At 37.0% G+C, this 17,574-nt stretch overlaps 1 protein-coding gene across 1 annotated transcript in view; it reads left to right on the top strand.

The window, feature by feature from the left end:
* The window catches only part of PKN2 (protein kinase N2), a 54,363-nt gene that overhangs the window by 26,156 nt on the left and 10,633 nt on the right, over positions 1–17,574 (top strand). The window contains exons 3-9 of the mRNA XM_054165327.1: positions 5,630–5,781; positions 10,177–10,294; positions 11,906–12,051; positions 12,154–12,367; positions 15,067–15,249; positions 15,529–15,638; positions 17,428–17,571. Coding sequence (XP_054021302.1) covers positions 5,630–5,781; positions 10,177–10,294; positions 11,906–12,051; positions 12,154–12,367; positions 15,067–15,249; positions 15,529–15,638; positions 17,428–17,571 — 1,067 coding nt within the window. The remainder of the gene's footprint in view (positions 1–5,629; positions 5,782–10,176; positions 10,295–11,905; positions 12,052–12,153; positions 12,368–15,066; positions 15,250–15,528; positions 15,639–17,427; positions 17,572–17,574) is intronic.

Genomic DNA, 17,574 nt, shown 5'->3' with positions numbered 1-17,574 from the left:
GAGTTTAACTATTTGTTATTAATAATAATATAAATTAATTATAAACATATGAGCTCCCAAAATAGCTATTGTTTCCAGGGTTTAGCTCTATTCTAAGTTACAGCTTTTCACTTCAGCCCATGTTTGACCTTTTTCTGGTTACTTAGTGACAAATTACTTTAAACAGAAAAGGACATGAGAAATTTTTAGACTGTGCAGAACATGACTGCTGAAAATTATGTAGAGTGTTCAAGAGCTGTGAGAGTCAAGGTCTGTGTTCTCTTTATGCACTTTAATATTTTTGGAGGTGGCCCTGGTTTTCTTCTGTCTTTTCGAGTGATAGTTAGGACTGAGATCCACTGAGGTGTAGTACTGCGAGACGATGATCTTTTTGACCTGTCAGATCTGAAGAATTTTAAACTGTTTCTGTTGACAGGTTGAAAGGTCATTGTGGTAACTTGGAAAAGTAATGTACTCTTTCCTTGTTCCTGTATCTGAAAAGTGGGTGTGAACATATCTTTGTAAAGTGCTCCAGATTTAAACCTGTAAAGTGTGTGCAAGCTGTTGTGCCTCCTATTGTTGCTTATGGTATCGAGCAGTGACTTACTGCTTTTTTTGAACAAAACACCAATTTGTATTGTAACTTCTCTGTTATCAGCACACTGTAATCAATACATGTTAAAACCATTAAATGTAGTGTAAATTAATTTACTGTAGAAAACTGTGTTTTAATAACATTTCAAGCAAGTAAAGACTCTTTTGATGGTGGCTTACCTAGAACTTAAAGCTTTCAGTGTCCTAATGCCATGGGAAATTGTTTTCAACAATTTTTGAAGAATTGGTATTAAACCTTAAATAAAAGGTGCAGCTTGCCAAAAAGCTGTAATACTGAATATAAGGGTAAATCTGGCAAAGGATGTATGAATCAGAAACAACTTGTGGCATAACATAAGTTTACCTTACATTATGAGGTTGCTGGGGAATCTAGAATTGCTTTAGAAGTGGGACTTTGTACCCAAGTATGCCCTTATCATGCAGTGTGTTAGTCATACCAGGGCATGGAATTTTAAAAGTTGTAAGCCAGCACTTCAAAGTGAAGCAGAATGCAACAATATAAAATTGAGTGGGACAAGCCCAGTGACCATTACTGCTGAAAATGAGAGCTTTATTTTAATGGAGAACGTGGGGATAATTCCTTCAGTCTTAGAAACAAAGAAATCTTTTATCTTGAAAATGTACTTCTACACAGTTGCACAGATTAAATTTAATATTCTTTTCATGTGTATAAAAAGTAGGAGTAGATATTATGATTTTTAATATGACTCAGTGAGGTGTAAGATTGAAATAGCCTACCTAGAGCAAGTCACTGATTTAATTAGGCATAGAGCTGACACGTGGAATATGTATAAATTAGGAAATTAATCTGTTCCATAGAGCTGAAGTAAAGGTGGTTAGGGAGGTGAGATGATAGAAAAACCTTTGAGGGTGCTGAGGATACTGGATGAAACATGAAGAACATGAAATCAAAAAGACAAGCTCAGGTGTCTTATTCCATTCGTGTAACTTAGAGCCTAAGCTGTCCACTTCACATCGAGTTTGGTAGTAGGGATCTCAAAGGAAATTAAATTACGTTGGGTAAGATTATGACTAGCTGAAAGGGGAGCGAAAGAAACTGTCTGGGGAATTTCTTTGTCCCTACAAATTACTAGGTTAATTTGTCAGACTAATTACTGCAAATTGGTAGAGGTGACAGCCAAGCTGGTAGAGGTTAGGACTTTTTAGACGACAGATTCCATCAACAAGCATCCATAGGAATTTCATGGTATTGTTTGGGAAGCAATGTCCTGCACTGACTTTGTGGAAATTCTTGAGCTTTGATTCATTTTCAATTCAATAATGTCCGCTGCTGCCTTGGTCTTACTGATGACTTTGTACAAGTGCTGATATAATCATCTGACTCCCTGAGAAAAGCCTGATGATGCCTCTTTATTTCCCCCTCCAGCAATTCTTCAACATGCATCACAAGTATTTCTGCTGGATGTGACACTGATGAGGCTAACTGCAATCCCTAGATAAGATTAAAATTAACTATTTACCAAAGGGCATTTGCTGTTAATTGAGTAGTTCAGCAGCATGGCGCGGTACCATCTGGGAACCCAACTTCAGAAAGTTACATGGAATCCTAGATTGCACACTGAGCTTACTGAAGAAATAGTGTAGCTGGCATGTGGGGAAGAGTTCCCAAAGTAATGAGCACCAGTCTCAGAAGACTAGAGTGTTGTCACTAATAAATATAATTTAGACTGGAGTGCTGGTACAAGGCAGTTCAGAAGCAAGAAGTTTTTGCTGATGAGCAAAGACTCAAAGTAGAAGTTGTTTCTGGAAGATTAAAGATCACAGTTAAAATAAACATTTCAGACTGAAAATCACCATTGTCCTGGTGCAATCCAGATGTTTAATAAAATGACATCTGTTAAACTATCATTAGTAACTATCATTATTTTAATTCATCAGAGTGTATTGTCATGAAAACAGGACACTGAAGGTGCTGGGGAAACACCAGCTTTTCCAGCAGCCTGGAGGTGTGCTAACAAGCCACACAAAACTTAATAGTGTTAGGCTACAAAAGTCATAGCTCAGCAAAACTAGCGTGCTAGTTACTTGAAGTTCACTTAGAATACATCTGTTACTTTATTTGATGTTCACTGTCAAGAAGAAAATGCCTAGGGACACTAATCCATACCCCATCTAAGCTCTTGCTATGCTCTGTGAAGATGGACTGGAATGCATTTAAAATAGCAAGTCCCATACTGTCCTTACTGACCAACAAATGTGACAAACTGGAGAATCATTTTCCCCAGTCCTGCTTACCTACCTGAGTGAAATAGTAGTTTGGTATGTGTATTTCACTTGTTTAACTTCAGCCATCTACCTAAATCCCATCGATTGTGATCATCTGGATTAATTTATCACTTATTTGTATTGTGAAGATGATTTAATGTCCCCAGACAAGAATTGAGCCCCTCTGTATTGTGCTTTACACAAATTAGGTGAGACAGAACTAGCCACACCAAAGTGATGACAACCTCAGTAGACATCATAGAGAAAGGGAAACAGCTAACACAGATGTAGGTTGTAGTGCTACTGCTAAGATTGTCAGCACTTTCCATAACAGGACCAGTTTGTCTGGTTGATTTAAAACTTCAATTTGAGTTCTTCTGTAACAAGCTGCCTCAGGCTGTTGTGGGGTTGAGGGGAAGAAGGCATTTGGAAAAGCTCTTGGTAAACTTTTTCCCTTCCCTTTTCTTTCTTTCTTAAAAAAAGAAAAATAATCTTTAAGAAACCATGTTGCTCTGTTTGGGAGTTTACAACAGCTATTATGCCTAAAGGCAGAAAATTATTTCTTCCTAGCAATTGGTCCATAGTGTAGAAAAGTTTCCTTTGCTGCTACTTACTAATAAAGCATATAGTAGAACTGTTTAAACTAAATGGTACAGGGTAGTTTAAGTCCATAAGTACAGACAAGCTCTTGAGATGACCCGCAGGAAAGTGATGTGGTTACACCATCACAGTGCAGACATGCAAAGGGAGATAATAACAGCTCCCTGGGCAACCTGAACCGTGGTATCTTTAATTAGTCCTTGACTTGCAACTTGAGTGTTGCTTTAATGCAAAGGAAGACTGCTTGTGTGCATCTTTAAAAGCTGTGAAAACAGACTTCAGGAGCCCCACAGTCTTCCCAGGGATCATCAGAGGGCAGAATCTTAGGTGGTAAACACCTAGATCATAAATCTGAAGTTGGTAAATATTCATTTCTATGATTAATCTGCTTTACAAGAAGACTTGACGCTGCGACTTTCAAGTTCCGTGTTCTAATTTCGAATAGATTTTTAGGTGAGGATTAGTTGAATGTGAGGACATAAGTGAGAGGAGGAAAGCATGTTGTTAATCTTTGTTTTATTAATAACAGATTTAAGGTAAAGCTGTTCAAATGCAGTTTCACAGAGGATCGATGCCAAAACATTGAGACAATGAATAAAACACACAGCTGTTTTCTGCACTACCTTTTAAGTATTGAGGATGCAGTAAGAGTCTTAAAAGTAGCTTGAAGCGAAGAGTGAATTAACAGCAAAGGAACTTAAAATTCTCCTTGCATTAAATCTGTCTGTACCCTCAGCAAAGATCACAGTTTGGGAGGATATTGCGTAGCAACCTTGAAAATAAAATTTATTTAACTTTCCAAAGTCGTTATCAGAATTTACAGAAGAAATATGAAATGGCAGATAAGACATCACCTCCCTATGATACTTCATAATTAATAATTTGTATGTGACTACAATGCCTGTGTTTTGAAATTGAGGAATAATACATAAAGAACTATTATTTATGTATTCATGTCTTCTTTCTGTATTCTACATATTATTTATAAACAGCAAATATATAAATAACTATTGTTATTTATAATAAAAAATCTGGAGCTTAATCTGTCATCATAGTTTTAGTTCAAGGAAAATTAATTAAGATTGTTAAAAAAGCCTATAGTGCTGCTATCAGGTAAATACTATTTTTCAGGAGACCAGGTAATGTCATTTGTCCATAGAGAAGGTACTCTATCCATTGTTAGGGTAGAAGAAATCAACAGCAAAAAATCTGATTAGAGTGAACATAAATTATCCTCTTTTACAAATAAAATGGAAAGATAAGCCATTGGGATTGTAGGGAGGACAGGTAGCTAAAAGGACAGGTGTGCTGAAGATAGTTAAGTACGAGGGAATGGTCTAGTGACTGCTTATTTGCAGTTCGACAACAGTTCATGTTGCAGAAGCTGAATAATGGACCAGTGATCAATAGATTATTTTTTTTCAGGAGCAGGATAGAAAAAGTAAAGAATTTGACTGTATAGTTTGATAAAACTAATTTGCATTCCATTAAATTAGTCCAGCAAGATGAAGATTTAAACACAGTAATACAATCAAACAAAAAAGCTTTATCCTTCCCACAGATCACAACTGATCAGTAACCTCTCTGGCTATATATCCAGTTATCCCAGGATTTTGTTATGATTCCAGAGCAAAAATCATTCATCTTTATGACTAAGAAAAAGGCTCAGTTTATCTGTTCTCAATATTGTCATGAAATGTCTGCAGTGATCACGCTAGAATTCATGAGGACCTATTTAATATCTGTATTTAGACCATGTCTATTGGTATTTAATATTATTGTCCAAGTTTGTTTGGGTTTCAAACACTTAGATTTAAAATCAAGAGTGAAAAGAGGTGGTGGGGGGGAAGTTATTGAAAACCTGCCTTTTTAATTGACTCAAGACATTCCAGAAGAAATAAATGTCCTTTGAAACTAAAATAAGCTAGCTGCAAACCTGCCTATTTTACCGCTGCCGGAAGTGATTCATGTGAATTAGGACATGTGTAGGAGTCACTGGGCTTTCGTGAGGCTTTTCATGTTAAGACGCATTTGCAGCGCTGCTACAAAGTAGCCCTGGATGGGAGAAGTCAGTCTTAAGTATGATGTCCCAGCTTTGTTTAACCTATATCAAAAGAGTAGAGTTTAGGGTGTTTTGCAGGGGAGAGGTTTGGGGGGTTTCATCTTCTTTTCTTTTCTGCACATGTTACATTTTGCCTTTAATTCCCAGATTGTCCTAGAACTCCTGATACTCCAAATAGCGATCCTCGTTTTCCTACTAACAACAGATTGATGGCCTTAAAGAAGCAATTGGATATAGAACTGAAGGTAAAACAGGGAGCAGAAAATATGATACAGATGTACTCAAACGGTTCTTCAAAGGTAAGGCTTTGGAATGCTTAAAAGACTGCGAAATGACTGGATTCCTGTATTGCTGTGGTGTGGATGTACAATGTATAAACAGCGTGCAACTTCAGTAGTGTTAAGTTTGGGGTATATTTTTATTAAATAGTTACATGTCACATCCACTACAAATTACTATTACTATGTTTTGTTGTGGTTTGATACTCCCTCAAGTGATTGTTTTATCAGTTTGTTCACATGCAGTTCAACCTAAATAACAAATCCGGCTTACTAAATTTAGCACATCTAGTAGTCTTTGGTTGTGCGTGATTCACTTAGCAGCAAAGCTGGGTATAACACTGACTGCTATCTGATGTTCTTCTGCACAGGAAAAAACCAACCAAACAAAAACCAACATGAGATTGAAGTTGTAATAGGCATGATAATTATCCAAAATGCAGCATTACAGAATATGCTTCTGAAATGGTCACCTAGTTGTCTTTGTGTCCAATACTTGTTTTAATAAGATGCGTGTAATACTCTGATAGTGTTGTAGTCTGCATTAGTATACATGCACATAAAATACACATTAAGATATTATTTTCTATAGAAGTGTGGCATTCTAGAGGTAGCATTAAACTGAAATTAAAAATAAAGCCACACTTATTTCTAGATCTGAATTTCTAAGCACCAGCTCACACAGTCTTCACAGGACCAGAAATTCTCCAAGAAGGTAGGGGAGAAAGCGTGTACTAAACCCTAAATGGGTTTGACTTGTTACATTGTCCTAAGTATGTAATAAAATCCATCATAATCTAAGAATTCCTTAACTCAACTGAAAATCTTTTTAATTAAGAAAAGAAGAAATTAAATATTAAACAGAAAAACAACCAAACAAAAAGCAGTAACAACAAAACCCAAGAACACCCCCCCCACACATATTTGAGGAGTATAAGGGAATTATAATTGTCAAATGAGGAAAAAGGAGGGATTTTCTACATACCTGCCCCTTCACCCTTCATTGGTTACTCATTACCTGTTCTTTACATTTACTTTTACTAAATCATTAAGGAAGGAGATTAATTTCCAAACCAAGAGGAAACACAAAGTGTAGATGTTACAAATACCTATATAGTAGTTTGGTTAGATGTTTCAGTGTCCAGACAACAGTAAACTAAATTGAAATGTTCTAAGTTTTTAACTGACTGAGCCAACACCTAGCTACATCAGTGACCTGATTAAAAAGCAGTGTTTGCTTTGAAGAGTATACATCTGTGAATTGCATTGATCCCCCTTAAAACTGGTAATAACCAGGATGTGTCGGAAAGGAACTTTGTTTCTGCTTTATGAATTTCTGTGTGGAACTAGTGGAGAGGCAGATTACTTTGTACCTGCCTAATGCATTGCTTGCTTCTACCTTGAAAAAAATACAGCAAATGCTGCTCTGTCCCAGAAGAATTAGTTTAGACTTCATGGACTGTAGGTATCATCATGCTCATTCTGTCCTAGCAGAACATCTGGTGAACCAGCTAGTACTTTGGTAGCCTTATCTAAAGGTGACCTGCAACCTACTAGCCTGGAGCAGATGGAAGAAATATTTGAAGTGCACCTTATGACTAAGGGCCTGGGAATGCTGTCTGTGCAGCACAGTCCCTCAGCTCTTGGAAACCTTGGAGTCTGTATCCTCTGGGGCCATGTACTTAACATTAGGTACATTTTAAAATAATAATCAGCTGACCTAAATGGATCAAAAGACATACATTAGTTAGGTTCCTTATATAAGCCCTTGGTAAGTAACCTTATAACAGCTTGAAAAAACTTACCTAAACACTCAGGCTGTAATATTAAACATTATTAGCAGGCTTTGATCAGACTAGATAGAAAGGATAAATTCTGGCTTGCTTTGTGACTGAGGCGTGTAATTAAAATTGATGATTGAATCTTGTATTTGCAATCAGTAAATGCTTAAATCAGCCTACCAGGTTGAGTGTATGTAGTATCCAGGCTGGGGAGAGCAAGCTGGAAAACACAAAAACGCTGCCAGCTGCTTCAACAAACAGGACAGGAATGGTGCGTATTCCTCCTTTTATATTCTTAGTGCTCAGTACTGAGTTCGTGTTGCAGGTGTGAAATGTAGGCTTGAGCACGGTGATTGTGCTTGGGTTTTTTTAAATTAGTGCTTAAAACCAACTCAAGTGTCAGGATGAAGTGGGCAGAAGGGGCACAGATTTTGCAGTTTGAATCCAAGCCCAGTGCTTTTGTCACCTGTATTCAAGTAACCTATATGATCTAATTTCAAATTTGTATTATTTTCAGGCCGAAATTTAATGGAGGGAGGTCATTGTTCCATAAAAATTAAAAAGCAGTCTGTTAGTAGCAATAAAACTCATCATCTCAGGGGAAGCTTTTCCCTTTCTACTTCCCTCTACTTGCTTCAGCAGCATTCAGCTTAACCTATTCAGACTGAAGACTGTTTTTGAGATATTGATCATCTTTCCTTGGACTTGTGTGGATTCTCTAAGATCCCATGACAGCTTTGCAGACAAGTTTTACAGGCACTGTCAGTTCTCCTGTGCTCAGGGGATGCCCCGAAATGCTTCATATTCAGCCTCCAACACTAAAAGAGCTGCTGAGTGTAACACATTCATTTTGATTCTCAAGATGGGATTTTCTGTCTCTTGAAAACATGGGGATATCTCTGTAATCCTGAGTTACCTCCGTTCTACACATTGAAGGGCTGATGTTGCCCCGGAGCAAACAAATTGATTGCAGTAAGAGGATACGAGGGACAATTGAGCAGCAAGATCAAAAATAAGATCCTTACGGATCAGAATGATGCATGGATGAGCTTTAATACACTATTCTTGTAATCTGCTACTTAGATCCTATACTCTTCACAGGCAGTAGTTGTTTCAAAAATTGACATCTGAGAAGGCAATAATTTAGGAAATTCAGTGTATTCATTAAATAATTGAACAGCTACCACAGAATCTTAAAGTAAGGAACCTACTGGTATCTCTAAAATGTCAATTAATACTAAAACCCTTGAGTTCTGAGACTATGGTATGCAGAGGGAGCACAATTTCTCCCCATAAAACCAGAACCTTTTTATGTGTATAAATTGATTCATCTACCCTGCAGAACATGGGGCAGCATTAAAATATCCGAGTGAGTAATACATTAGGCACAAGGAGCTCTATAAAGGTAAATAACTCTCTTCTCAACATGCTGACTTTTCTCACTGTATATTTCATGCTGCCACTTTTTCTAGCTCTTAGTGTCTGTGCTACGCTGCAGCTCTTGTGTTGAGGGGAAGAACTGAATTTCTATAACTTTTTAAATAAGTGATAGCTACATTATAAAATTAAAAATAGAAGTATAAACCATGTCCATGGGAAAGTAACTTATTTATGAGGTTATAGAGTGGCTACAAAGTGAGTTAACTAAAATACCCTTTAAGCAATACCAAGTGTGATACCCATCTACATTGACTACTGTGATTGATTGGTAGAGCATAGACAAGACAAATAGACTGCCTTAAGCTTTCTTATGCCCCGTTTTCTTTTGTTCCTGCTGCAAGTTGGATCCCCTTTAAGTTATCTGGTAATTGACAGAATATACAGAGTGAGCCATGCAGCAGCCTTAGAAGCACTTGGACAGTTCCACATGAAGAACATTTGATAATCCATTGTAAGTCAGAACTCCAGTAGCTGGAGGACAGAAAATGGTCTACCTGAGAAACATCTGGCTGGCTGCACTCTTGACCATGAAATGGTATTCTCAGTTATTTTGTAAGCATCCTCAGTATAGCTAGATGGAAAGGATTATACTTTGAGTTGCTGATGAAATAGGTAATGAAGTAACCCTCATCTGTTGTGTATTTATTAATGCACAAAACTTCAGCTTCAGTTTGCTCCGAAAAACATGCTGCAGGCTTTTTTGTAATGTGCTACGTAGGCTGACTTCATGTTTCCAATTTCAGGATTGAAAATCAGTTCATGTAAATTGGTACAATGATTTTTATGTGAACTTAGGCTAACAAATATGTTTATTAATAGAGGTCTTGTCATACTTGCAGTAAATCTGAGTCATTGCACAGAGATTGGAGGTATTTTGCACTTTATTAAGTGTCCTTTCTTTAGTATCAGCTGACAACACATTAATTTACACATGTAACGTTGCTAGATCGTGCCTCCAATATTCAGCTTTAAACAGATGTAGTTTCCGTGGAAGTGGCTTATAGTCTAATCAGAACATGCCTATGTCCTAACTTAATTTCCAGTAATAGTCTAATGTAGTTAGTTGATTTGCTATACCAAATGAAACACACAGATTCAGTTCTTGTTCCTAAAGCATGTGCGTTTTGAAGTTTTCAGTTCGGTTTGCTCCATGAAAGTTTACAATTTTCACTTATTGGTTCATTTCTTTTAATAGGATCGAAAACTTCTTGCCACAGCTCAGCAGATGCTCCAGGACAGCAAGACAAAAATAGAAGTTATAAGGATGCAGATTCTTCAGGCAGTCCAGACCAATGAGTTGGCCTTTGATAATGGTGATGGAGTAGAAAGGAAATAGAAATTGTTATTGTTAGAATGCCATGTAGATATGTACCCATATGCATTGTAGTAAACTTCTAATAGGAAGGTTAGATAAAGCTTCATGGACCAAAAATAATTGCAGACTAGGCAGACACACCCAGAGAGTGTGTTTGAAAGCCAAATATATCTAACTTGAAGCAAAATATCATGAGCTTCATGAAGAAAAAAGTACAATCTCTCTTTTTTATACTATATGCAGTCCATTTTTGCTTTATCTTCATTTTTCCTCCATTTATGCTTTCTTTTGTCTTAACAATAACTAGTAAATTTTTTTTAAAGCATACAATCTTTTTATTATCCTAAAAAAAAGAATACCTGACACAGGTACCAAGCCTGCTTGTCATACTTAAAATAGATTGACCTGACTATTACTAACGGGAGCACAGGTGGAGGTGAAGTTTTGCTGTCTATATGGGTATTTAGTGTAGATTGAGCAGTAAACAGCTATTTTAAAAACAACCAAAAATCAGTGGTTTTAAACAACCTGACTTGAAATACCCACGCTGCATTTCAGAAGTAGTTTTAAACATGCATTTTTTCGGAAATCCTTAACCAGATACATAAATACCCTTGAGCTGTAATGGTGCGAGTGTACTATGGAATTGTGGGCATATTGGTACATCTCTAAGTCTTGAACCTTATTTATATGCATTTCTGAGTACTAAAGTTGTGTAGTGATGCTTGTAATTAGGGCCTGGATATACCCTAGATAATGAAAAACTTGTGTGTGTTTTGTTTTGCGGGGTGGGGGTGGATTTTCTTTGTTTGCTTTTACACTTGCAATACTTCTAACTTCTTTTTTAACACCATCTTAGCACATGGGTTGTATATTTCATTTGTTCAAAAGAAACAGAAAAATGTTCAAGCTTGAACAGGCTTTAAAAATGCCTTTTCATGTTTCTAATGCTCTTAGAGCTTTAAATGGAAAGGAACACATCCAGGAAACTTTCCAATTCTGTTTAGGAAATCTAAACACTGTAAGAAGTGGACATTAGAATAGTTAACTCAAACCATTTGGAGAAGGCAATGAATGTATGGGGCCTCTTGCATTCTCCGTGCTGGCAGAGGCCAGATTCCCTGGGATTTCATGTGAAGCAGGAGAATTATAAGAAACCAGTCGGGGACCTACTTAGGTAAAGAGTAGTTTGAAAGATGAATCCACAGAGCATGGTTCAGAAATGTGGAAGCCTCAAAACCTCTTTGACAGCTGAAAGATATCTGGGAGATTTGGCTCTTGTGACTTAACTGCCCTGAAGACATGCTCTTTTCTCTTGCATCTTCTGGCAATTACAGCCCTTCAATGAGTAGGGTGTGTTTATTGGATTGAGGCCCTGATCAGTGATTTCTTCCTTCAAATGCAGATGCTTAGCATTTCACTGTTGCTTTTATGATGTACTTCAAGCTTCTCTTTGTACCACCAAATTTACATCTTTCACTCTTTTTAATTTGTTTTTTTCTCCTTCTTTTCTGTCCTCCTCTGTTTATGTGGGGGAAGGGTTGATACTGAAGAAACTGAACATGGGTATGGTCTTCAGTGAAGATTGCTTGTTTATATCTCTTTGCAGCAAAACCTGTGATAAGCCCTCTTGAGCTCCGAATGGAAGAACTACGGCATCATTTTAGGATAGAGTATGCTGTAGCAGAAGGTGCAAAAAATGTGATGAAATTGCTTGGATCTGGGAAAGTTACCGACAGGAAGGCACTTTCAGAAGTAATTTACACCCTTACAGTTTCTGATTATATACTTTAAACATTCTTTCAAGGGGGGGGAAAAAAATGTATCTTTCAAATTTTTTATTTCATTTTTAAAAAGGCACAAGCAAGATTTAATGAATCAAGCCAGAAGTTGGACCTCTTGAGGTATTCACTGGAACAGAGATTGAATGAACTTCCTAAAAACCATCCCAAGAGCAGTATTATTATAGAGGAGCTTTCATTGGTCTCTTCACCCACATTAAGTCCTCGTCAAAGTGTAATATCTACTCAAAACCAGTACAGTACACTGTCCAAGCCAGCAGCTTTAACAGGTATGATTTATGGAGCTTTGCTTATTCTGTTAAATGGTTTAAAACAAGTCTTTAATGCCAACTTTCTTTCTTTCTGGACATATTTAATTGTTGTTCTCTTCCTAGACAAAGGCATTTAGAATTACCAAGTGTCTGTGCACCCAAAAAATGCAGATAAGTTTCTCTGATTTACGTGACTTCTATAATCCTGTGGAAAAAGTCAAGTTCTGGCCTCAAGTTAGGTCACTTAGGGAACTAACTATTATTAGCATTCATCTTTAGATTAAAAGGTAGGTAAGCACCATTGTCCCCATTTTACAGATGAGGAAACTGAGATGCAAAAGGGTTAAGTGACTTGCCCTTCTCATACAACAAGTCAATGGCAGAGCTGGAGATAGGCACCTAGCTTTTCTCCCAGTCCCTGTTTTACCCACTGGATCAGACTGGCTTCCTAGAAGGGGAGATCTATGCTACCAAAACATGCATTGCATAGCTAAACCAAACAAGGAGATCCTGACAAACATGCATGGAAGTATATCGAAGCCTCTCCTTATTGGTGTGAATTGCCTTCCTTGTAATTAAACATGAAAGTTCCTGGTTTTATTTTGGTTTTAGAAACTTAGCCTGCTGTGAGAAAACAGTACATTCGTACATGAATATAAGGCTTAGGAACTTCTCATAGTTCACCTGAAATTGTTGTCTTTCATTGGAGCTGTTTCAAGAGATGAGGTATACTTTAACAAAGCTCTTAAATATTTGCTTCTCAGTGTTTTTAACAGAAAAAACAAATACTCCTGACTACTTGGAGGTATGTTGGTTTACTAGATTTACTTAATAAGTAGATTCATTTAATAAGAATTACTAGTACAGATAGGTTTGGGGGTTTGGTTTGTTTCCTAAAACATTTTACTCATAACTATTAAACCAACTTTAACAGACTAAGATTACTACAAAAACATTTGAACCTGTAATTCAAATGTTCTTTTTTAACTGTATACATATAACTAAAACCAGAATTGTATTTTGAAGTATGTGGGGTTGTGTATTAAAACAAAAAGGGGAACTCTTCTGTTGAGTTGCAGTAGTAAAATGGAGTGAGTTTTCTTGTCTGCCATTTTGGTTCAGTAAGACAAATAGCAAAGGGTAAAAAGCATTCAGGACTTCAGCCAAGAGCCCTTGTAAAGTTGCAGAATGGTGGAGGGTAACTTCTTTTCATATGGAATCTCAAATGACCAGTGACTGTGGGCACAATTCTGTATCATGCCTTGGGTTTAAAACAGCTTTTTTCCTGTAATACAGGATACATTATAGGGACAAATAATTCCTCTTAAGCTGTGATTTACTGACACATATGAACAGTTTCTGATAGGAGTTATCAAAACAGAGCTACGTGCTTGTGAAGTAATTAGTAGTTTCACTTTCATATTGGCTACACAAAGCTTTTGTGTTGATCTAGATTTAAACTGTGACTTTGTGTCTGCCTCTAACATTTTGTGAAAACTAGATCACTGCTACTGTCATACTTTTTAAAGAGTATCAGCAGAACTTTCTGATAAGCATCCATGCCTTTTACAAAATTATAGCCTTTCTGCCTTTTCATTTCTTCATTTTATTGCTAAGCAGAGTTTGGGAATTAAGTATTCTTTTAACCTGTTTCAGGAGCCAATAGCATCTCTTTGTCTTCACAGCCTAATGCTTAGCGGTCACTTAGAGCTGTTGGTTCCCTACAGGATGGAATTTCTTCTCAGACTGGTTTCTTGGTGTCTGTTCTGTGCCCTATAATGTTGCCAGACCATTTTTAGGTCAAGTCTGACTTCAGCTTCTATTACAAAAGAGTACTCTTAAGTTTCACAGTTAAGTACATTTTTCTCAGGAGCTACATTTCTATCAGACAGTATGATTGTGAACAGGCTGGTTGCACCACTTCTAATGGTTAATTTTGTTAGTGTTAAGTGGTGTTGCAGTTTTACAGATGCTATCAAGTACAGGATGAGGTGAACTTACCACAGATGGTTACAAGAATGGTATCTGGATGTTTCTGTGCTGCTGGAGGAAACTCTTATATTAGAACAGCAGCCACTATACCTCATTTAATTAAAGTAGAAGATTTGAAGAGAAGTTTCTTGTGTCAGCTTTAAAATAAATCCAAATTCTGTTAAGTCAAACAATTAAATGATTTTAAATTATGCACTGACTCAAGTTTGACTTCAAGGACACAGCAGGCAAATGTGATCTCTGAATGTATCCTAAAGAAATTTGTGGTCTCAATAGTCAGTGTATTTGTTTTAATTACCAAAGCAATGTATCCATTGGTTATATAAAACTCATGAGAAATTGTTATTATCTCATCAGCTAGATCCATCTTTTTAATAAGAAACTTGATATTTTTCATCTTAAAAAGTGACATTTCATACAATTTCAACCCAGTTTGATTCTCAAGCAATGAAAACAAAATTCTGACACATGGAACAGAAACTTACATTTTGTGCTATTTTGGTGAACTGTTGCTCCTTGAGTCTCACGTATTTGACTTCTAATGGGGGTTTTTTTCTGCAGTGTATTTTTCTGTCTTGGGTCTCTCTTTCAATGTCATCTGATATTTATGTTAATACCGTGCGGGGGTCGCAGCGTGAGCTATTGCCACGAATCGATTGGTAATCATTCACTTTGTTTACTTAAGAACAGAAATCCCTGAAAAATCATTGTCTGTCTTGCTCTAGGTACCCTGGAAGTTAGACTAATGGGCTGCCAAGATATTTTGGAAAATGTCCCTGGTCGATCAAAAACCACGTCCATTACGCTACCTGGTTGGAGTCCAAATGAAGCCAGATCAACTTTCATGAGAACCAGTAAAAGTAAAACTGGGAGCAGTAGGAACCTTCTGAAAACTGATGACTTGTCCAGTTCAGTATACTTCTCTTATTCATATCTTTTATTTACATTTTTATGTCCATGCTGTGTTCTGTGATTTAAAATACTGCCTAGATTTGAAGCTTTAACCATATGTGTTTCTTCATCGGCTGCTCAAGATAAAAAGAAACAAAAACAAACCCGCACTGTTATGCCCATAAGAACCAATTAAATATGAGATTACATTTTTAAGGCCAACTTACTGAAGATTTTTTTGTTTGTGAAAAAATCCTCTTAAAGATTTAAGCTGAGTTTGTGTGCTTTACTTACAGATGAAGTCTGTGCTGTACTGAAGCTGGATAACACTGTGGCTGGTCAGACTAGCTGGAAACCTATTTCAAATCAGTCATGGGATCAGAAATTTACACTGGAACTAGACAGGGTAAAAATGCAGTCTTGTGCAGATTCATTTCATGTTACCTTTTACTTCTTTCCTTTTTGTTTTTTTCTGTTGTGATTATGTTTGAATTTCATATGTGGAAGAATTCTCATCCTTAAGAGAATGAGCTCCCTGGGGTTAAGCTGTTATGCTCAGTTGGCATTCTAGAGATTTTACCTTTGCTGGCCTACTAACTGACATAATAATCCAAGATTTAACGCTTACCATCTTTTTTCACCTGCTTACATTTTTATTAGGGTCCTCTTCTCATTATTTGTCAAAAAATTGTAATATCAGATACAATTTGGCTAATTTGGTAAAGCTATTTCCTAGAACTTTTACAGTGCTTCTGTGTGTTCTCATGTGAAGCTGATCAGTTCTTTCAACAACAGTAAATAAATTAACTGGTTTTTTCCTAGAACTTTAAATGTGACTTGGCAGATGCACATATCAAAATTATATAATTAAATATTTCTTTCCTGCCACCTTTTGAAGGGAATTTAATGTTATATAGGTTTAATCAAGTATTTGCTTTTTAGATACCTGATAGTCATAGAATTTTAAGGTACAAGGATTCTTGCTTTTTTTCCCCATCAATATTTGAAATAAACTGAAAAAAAAATAATTACATTTTAGGAGACTAAATGTCATCTCCAGCATGTATTTAAAACAAATGAGAACACACACACACACACACACACACAAAAAGCCACCTTCCTGTTTTTGCTCTCTCCCCACGGAGCCCCACCCTCCTGAGCCCCAGACTAGATTCCGTCTATCTAGGAAGGAAGCAGTTTTAGACCTGTGGGTAGAGAAATTCAAGTTCTGCTTAGGAGTAGTGAGAACAGCAGTGGCAACTGTGGAGTACTAAGGCCTTCATTATTCTCATATCAAGACTAGAAATAGTCAAAGTGGCTGCTCCTACCAGACGGTATCTGTCATCTTCACTAGTTAAGAACTTGCTAATAGATGCTTTTTGGTGCTGGAAAAGGTCCTTCTGCTGGGCAGAACAATGCATCCTTCCATATTTGGAATGCACATCCCAAACTCCATCCCTTTTTTTGTTTGGTTGGTTGGTTTTTAATCTGCTGCTTCTTCTTAACTCTGGTTTCTTTTAAAACCTACAGCTATCACTTAAAGACAGTAAATTGATGCATTGTCCTAGAATTAAACGGCACTCACTGAACTTAGTGACATAAAATGCTGCTGTTAAATGGTATTGCAGGATTCTTCACATTTCTAACAAGTATGTAAGACTCTCCACTGGCAGAGCATAGCAACAGCTCTTGTTAAAGATTTTGGCCCTTCTTCACAACCATGTTATAAAACCTGTATGTATTTCTAGAGATACATAAAAGTCTGCATCATGACTTGTATGTGGGTACTAAAATGTCGCTATGCAGCTGAAATAATACAGTTGATGGTTGTGAGTAACATGGTAAACTAGTAAAGCTGAGGTTTCTGAACAGGTAACAAATTGTCAGAGCTTTAGCTAAAATAGCTTGAACTAGCACTGTTGCTTGACTCAAAAAGGCTGTTGACTGTGACTCTCCCCTTAAGGGAGTTCTACACTTGAACACTTTTATTTGGACACTGGTGATCACATCAGAGCTGAAGCAAAACACAACCACCATCCTAGGGAGAGTTTGCTCAGCAGCTAGGTAGCCCTGGCACTCTTTTTAACAGCTCTGCATCTTGAACCTTAAGCTGACAGATCTTATTATTGTGCAGAGGTAACTCTTGCAGAACAATACTAATAAGTCATTTCCTGTGTGTGTGCTTCTGGTCGTAGTCACGTGAATTAGAAATCTCAGTGTATTGGCGTGACTGGAGATCTTTGTGTGCAGTCAAGTTTCTGAGGCTGGAAGATTTCCTGGATAACCAACGTCATGGCATGTGTCTCTATCTTGAACCACAGGGCACTCTGTTCGCAGAGGTA

Source organism: Dryobates pubescens, chromosome 11, assembly GCF_014839835.1.
Source record: "Dryobates pubescens isolate bDryPub1 chromosome 11, bDryPub1.pri, whole genome shotgun sequence".
Classification (NCBI taxonomy): Eukaryota; Metazoa; Chordata; class Aves; order Piciformes; family Picidae; genus Dryobates; species Dryobates pubescens.
This window is presented reverse-complemented; position numbering and strand designations above follow the sequence as displayed.